Raw genomic sequence first — 6,187 nt, 5'->3', positions numbered from 1 at the left:
CTTCTTCACCTGTAATAAGGGGTAGCAGCCTACCTTTCTCCAGTGGGATAACATATGTGAAATGTATTATATGTTAATGTTCCATGTAAACATATAAATGTTATACATTTATTTGCATACAAAATAACATGTATTAATCTCCAGTCACCATGGATAATAAAATGATTAACTGGACAAAGCTCCTTTGGCATCAGTTCCATGAAGGTAAGAAAGACTGTCTCCAGGACCGTTGTGTGACGTTCAGAGCCTGGAACTGAGTCGGTGCTCAATAAACAGTTGCTGAATAAATGGGTCAAGCCAAGTTGAGCCGCCACAGAGAATTAGTTTAAGGGCTGGAGGTCCACACCAGCCCTCCCCGGTGGTCATCTCCCTCTCCGGCTCTCTGCTCGTCCCCCTCCCGCTCAGCACCTCCGGGCTCCAGGCCGTCCTCGCAGACGGCGGTGTGGTCTCTGTAGGGGTCGTCCCTGGGCTCTGGGGCCGCGAGGGGGCACCTGGGGGCTTTCCTGCGGCGAAGACACCAGCGCGGGCCCCACGCCCTGCAGCTGCAGGGCGCCTGGGCCGCCCAGGCGTAGGCGCCCACAGGCACCGCCAGCAGCACCGCGCACAGGATCACCGTGGTGTGCGGCAGGCGCTCTCGTCCCTCCAGCCCGCCGTCGTCTCGGCCGGTCACAAACACCACACACCGGCCCTGGCGCGGAGGCTGCCCCCCGAGGCTAAGGCAGACCTCGTATTTTGTGCCAGGGAGGAGATCATCCACGGTGTACGTGTTGATTCCCGGGCCGACGTGGACCACCTTCTTCCGGAAGGCTTCATCCGACGCAATGTAGAGCGTGAACCACTTCTCAGGAGTGTCCGCCGCCGCGAACCACTCCAGCAGGATCCCGTGCACCGTCTGCTTGACCACCCGAAGGTCAACATAGGTGCTGCTCTCTGAGGGGGAGAAAACAGAACGCGGTGCGAGCAGGGCCTGGGCGGGCTGGACGCCAAGGGAGATGACCACGGTACTCACGCCAATGGAGTTGGAGGCCATGCAGGTATAATTGCCTCTGTCTACCAGGTGGGCAGCAGGGATGACCAGCTCAGACAGAGTAGCATCTTCTGCAGTAAACGAGGTCAACACTGGGTGGAGAGAGAACAAAACGACTCCAGTAGACACTTCTCTGATAAACAGTCAGCTGGAGGGTGTCCAGCAATGCTAGTGTGTGTTTTTATTTTTATTTTTCTGGTGTGTGTGTGGGGGGGTGTTTGTTGTTGTTGTTAAAGTGGTGGTGACCATTTATTAAGCATGTGTTTGGTGCCAGGTTTTTGCCTCTTGGGCTTCCCTTGCGGCTCAGCGGGTAAAGAATCTGCCTGCAATGCAGGAGATCTGGGTGCAATGCGTGGTTTGGGAAGATCCCCTGGAGAAGGGAAAGGTTATCCACTCCAGTATTCTAGCCTAGAGAATTCCACGGACTGGGTAGTCCATGGGGTCGTAAAGAGTCAGACACAACTGAGTGACTTACTCACTCACTGTTGCCCCTCAGCAACCCTGTAAGGTAAGTATCCAGTTTTTACACATGGGAAGTTGAGGACTAGAGTGACTAAGCAACTTGTCCATAATTAGAATTGTTCAGAGTCATCGATTGATCTGGAACCTTGTTCTTCTGTGTATGAAGACCACACTCTTTCAGCTTCACTAGCTCCTCCTACCAACCAACTTTAGCCTTGCCAAGCTATCCCCTGGTTTCTAGGAGATCTCTAACAATAGCGTGATTGTACAGTATCATGAGGTTCAGGAAGTGCCTTTTTACTTTGCAGAGGTAGAGAGGCTCAGAGCCTGGAGCCAAATGCCTGGAATCTATCCCTGACTAAGTAAATGGTCTTGCATTTACTTAGTAAATTAGTAAAATCCATGTACTAAGTAAGTAGAGTTGCTTAGATTCTCTTGGCTTCAGTTTCCTCACCAGTAAAATGGGATGATAATAGGCCTCACTCCATAAGTTTGACAGTAAGTGCTCAGTAAGTGTTAGCTGTTACTATTATTGAGAGAATGGATTGAACATGATACCCAAGAGACAGATGATAAAGCATCACAAAGATAACATCTGGATGTACCTCACCACTCTCAAAGAAGCTACAACAACAAATGCTGTATTTCTCCTTCACCGGTACTTAACCTTGAGCCAATAAAATGTAATCAAAATGATAGGACAAAGTCAAAATTTCAGTTAATTAGGTTTTTTTTCCAGAGTTTTGCCACCATGTATAATATCTGAGTGACTGTATTTCTCCGGTTTTACTTAGATATTCCCAGCTGTCTTCTAGATAGTGTCAAGATTCTTTTAGAAAGGCCATCCCTGGCTTCATGATGTGCTCCAAACCTGCAGGGTCAACATTAAAGATGCCTTCTGCTGAGGTATGAAAGCAGAGCCTGAACTTCAGGAAATGAAAGACAGGTTCGAATCCCAGCAGTGGGACCCCTAGAGGTCTCTCCCTGGGTCCCAGTATTGCAACTTCAAGCCAACACGGTCTGATCAACATAGTGGTAGGAAGTATGAAATTCACTCAATACCTAGGACTTCCCAACCTTGCTTGGTAAGAGCTAGCTGGAGGTTAGGGAATGAGAGCGTGAAGAAACATTTGTTAAAATAAATGCTCTCAGGGTCTCCCCTGGTCTAATTGAACCAAATCTCCAAAGAGAGGTCTGAAAATTTTATTTCAAACAAGAACCTCAGATGACTTAGCTCAGAAAAGTTTAAGAAATAAGTAGTAAGTTATCTCTAGACTCAGTTCTAGTCAGAAATTCTATGACTTAAAAATACTCAGTATAGTATTTTGCATCTAGAAGGCTTTCAAAGAATATATGTGTTCATATACAATTCTATAATATTTATACAGTATGTTAAGTCAACTAATATATATTTATGTCTTACATACTGTATGCAACATATATATATGTAAGCCACAAATACATATGTAATATATATAATTATACCTTACATCTCATAGAGATCTTTATGCAACACGTATATAAATATATTATTATATGCACCTGTGTGTAACAAATATAAATATCATATTTCTAGATCTGCATGCAACAAATATATAAATACATTAGTATATAAATATAGTATTTACATCATATGTCCTATAGAGATCTGTATGCAACCATTTAAAATGCTGCCAATAGTGGGGCACTATCTTGGCATTCTTTCTGTCGTGGTGAGTATAATTCAGGCCTGTCCCAATCTTACTTGCACCCCTCCTTCATGATTGACCCAGTTTAGAACTTCTCTTCTGAAGACAGGGTTGCTACAGAACTCCCCAGCCCCCCAGATACGTGGAGAGGGTGCATGGACTTACCATCAAATTCCCTCCATGTGCTCAGAGGATAAGTCCAGGCAATAGTTGGTGAGGGGCTAGCCTGTGCCAAGCATCGCAGCGTCACATTCTGTCCCACCTGGACACTGACGTTGGCACTGGGGGTTGAAATCTGAGGCTTCCTGCAAACACTGAGCTCCGTTTCGTGAAGAAGTTGCCCTGCCTTGAAGAGAGGACCTCGGCACACGAGATAGGGATTCACCAGGATGACTGGAAGGCTGATGGACTTGATAAACTGGACAAGTCCCCTTAGGCGACAATCACATAACCAGGGATTGTCGTGTAGTGCCAGCACCATGCTGGAGAGAACCTCAGCCTCATGGCCAGACTGCTGGTATTTTTGGTAGGCTGGCCAGTTCAAGAAGACATTCTTGGATACAACTGTCAGTCTATTGGAGGATAGGTCAAGGTAGGTCAGGTTGACCAAGAACTGAAGAGCCAGTTCAGGGAGCGCATCAATCCTATTGTGTTTGAGGTCCAAGACCCTCAGGAGCGGGGTGGCACGGAATGCTGTCCACGGTACTGAACGGAGTTTGTTCCCCTCCAGTCTCAGCTCTTTCAGTTCTGACAGGTGCTCTAGGGCTCCTAGGTGGATCACAGTGACATTGTTAAAATTGAGCCAAAGGTACTCCAAAGTGCGCATGTTGATGAAAAACCCTCGGGGCAGTTCAAATACGGGTGAGTTTTCAATTCTCACTTGCTTGAACTCTTCAGGAAGGTTCCTTGGGATCTCTCCCAAAGAGATAGATACGCACTTCAGAGTCCTGTACAAAAAAACAGAACAGCTTTGAGATGAACATCAAGAGTCCGGGAAGTAGGATCAGGGTCATCCTGGTATTAGATGTATGAATTAGAAAGAAAAAAATGCAATTCACTTGAGTTAGACCCATTCTGGTAAAAATGCAGAGTTTATAAAACTTCAGCACCAACTAAACCAACTAAAGTGAGTTTCAAAGAGATTTTGCTGATTTCCTGCCAAATCTTGTCCTGCTCCCACACCACATCATCCCAAAGAAAACCCACTCCCGTACAGCCTTCTGGGATCTTGCTAGCCCAGCGCACCTGCCGAAACTCTCCTCTGAGCAGGCACATCCTGGCAGACAGGATGGCTGAGCTGCATGTGAATCCAGAAAGACCAGAACTAGCAGGAAATAGTGAGGAACTGAAGCCATAGCCTTCTGTAAGAAACTACCTTATGAGTTTTTTAAATAAGTACAGTCCAAGCCTCCAAGTGGCAAATCCTATTATTGGTAATCCATAATGATGTAGGTCAGCACAGCAACAGCAAAGCCCTTGGATGCCCTGGGGTCTGTTATGGCCCAGATCACAAGCTCAGTAAGAACCCAGAAGAGGGAGCTATTTCTCCTAACTAGATGGAAAATTCACTCTCTTTCTGGCTCTTGAGCCCAGAGAGCAAACTCTCAGGCAGATATCTAATTCAATCCTGATACCGCCTCCCCTCAGTCTCATATGAAAAGATCAGAGAAACAAGCAAGGAGTGCTTTCCTGAGCACCATGGTTCAGGTGGTTGGGCCAGAATCCATCTAAAATTCATCAATCACAATTGGCTCCTGAAACCCAGAACTTTCAACCAGTCTCTAAATGCAAATTCAAATGATGGTTGACAAAGTAATTTTAGAACCACTCTTATCACTGGCAATATCTCCAGCATGTGGTGCATTCATTTGTCTTGTGAGTTAAGACAGCATCACCTGCTGCTTGGATGACCAGAATCAGAGAAGCATCATGGTACAGAGGTTAAACCACAAGATTGTTGCTTGCTGATTAAATCAAAGCACGTTTCTTATCCTGAATCACATAACGTATCCTGAATGCAGTGTATCTCACATGTTAAATTTTTTTAAGTGAGATTCTATGTGATTCTGGATACTTTGTCATTCTTCATTCATTCAATAAATATAAATTGGTCATCTGCTCTAAGCCACACCCTTGCTAGATGCAAGGAATGTTGTGGCTAGCAAGATTGCTATGAATCTGGTCCCATGAGGCCTTCTCTCTAGCTTATGCTTCCTAATCTTGAAATCTTTGAAAAGTGAATTTCTCTGTGCAAAGTGAGAAAATTAACACTTTTTAGTGTTTCTAGGAAATACTAAGATTATGCAAAATAAAGTATCTAACATATAGTAGGTACCCAATAAAATTTAATTCACCTCCCACACCAATAGACTCTTGAAGACCGTCACTTTCTTTTACTTGGGGTACTATTACTTCTGATGACTATCAAAATTCCACGGGTTCCCCTAAGATTCATGATATATATTATACCCTATAAAAGACCTCAGGGAAGAAAATCCGCTTAGTAGCTCACCAGTGATGGGGAAATGGGTCACCAACTAAGCTGATTACATCCCAGGCTTTCCATCCAAGCCAAATATATTTGCTGGAGTTTCCAGACAACCTAACTCTACAATATGGCTAGATAGCTGGACTTCCTCTCCAGGTTAAAAAAAAATTGGAAAGGAAGGAGAGTGCCGTGGGCACAAAGCTGTGGCCGACAAGGAGAGGTGCTGCCCAGACACCCTTTGAGGAATGAATCAGTGCTTGCATGCCCTTCCCAAGGCAGCCTCACGCAGAGACTGATGTGGGGGCACAAGGACCTGGCCGGTTTGGCATGATGGGGGACAACTCCGATGGGTGGTTTTCATTCCAGAGTTCCCTAGCAGGCTGGTCAAGATTTTGTCAGGCTTGCTTTGTGGGAAAATGTGATTCAATCCACGGGTATCACAAATGACCAGTGAGTTCTTTTCTCATCCCAAAATAAAAATGCCAAAAGAGCCCTACATCCCCTACAATTTCTTCTCTGTTC

At 45.4% G+C, this 6,187-nt stretch overlaps 1 protein-coding gene across 1 annotated transcript; it reads right to left on the bottom strand.

The window, feature by feature from the left end:
- Positions 1-325: 325 nt before the first annotated feature.
- LRIT2 (leucine rich repeat, Ig-like and transmembrane domains 2) lies at positions 326-4,532 on the bottom strand. The gene is made up of 3 exons (XM_052639681.1): positions 4,423-4,532; positions 3,343-4,124; positions 326-1,119 (listed from the first exon to the last, which is right to left on the bottom strand). Exons 1-3 carry the CDS (start codon positions 4,530-4,532, stop codon positions 326-328), a joined length of 1,686 nt encoding a protein of 561 aa, XP_052495641.1.
- Between the last annotated feature and the right edge of the window lie 1,655 nt (positions 4,533-6,187).

This window comes from Budorcas taxicolor, chromosome 5 (genome assembly GCF_023091745.1).
Source record: "Budorcas taxicolor isolate Tak-1 chromosome 5, Takin1.1, whole genome shotgun sequence".
In the NCBI taxonomy this organism is placed as follows: domain Eukaryota; kingdom Metazoa; phylum Chordata; class Mammalia; order Artiodactyla; family Bovidae; genus Budorcas; species Budorcas taxicolor.
This window is presented reverse-complemented; position numbering and strand designations above follow the sequence as displayed.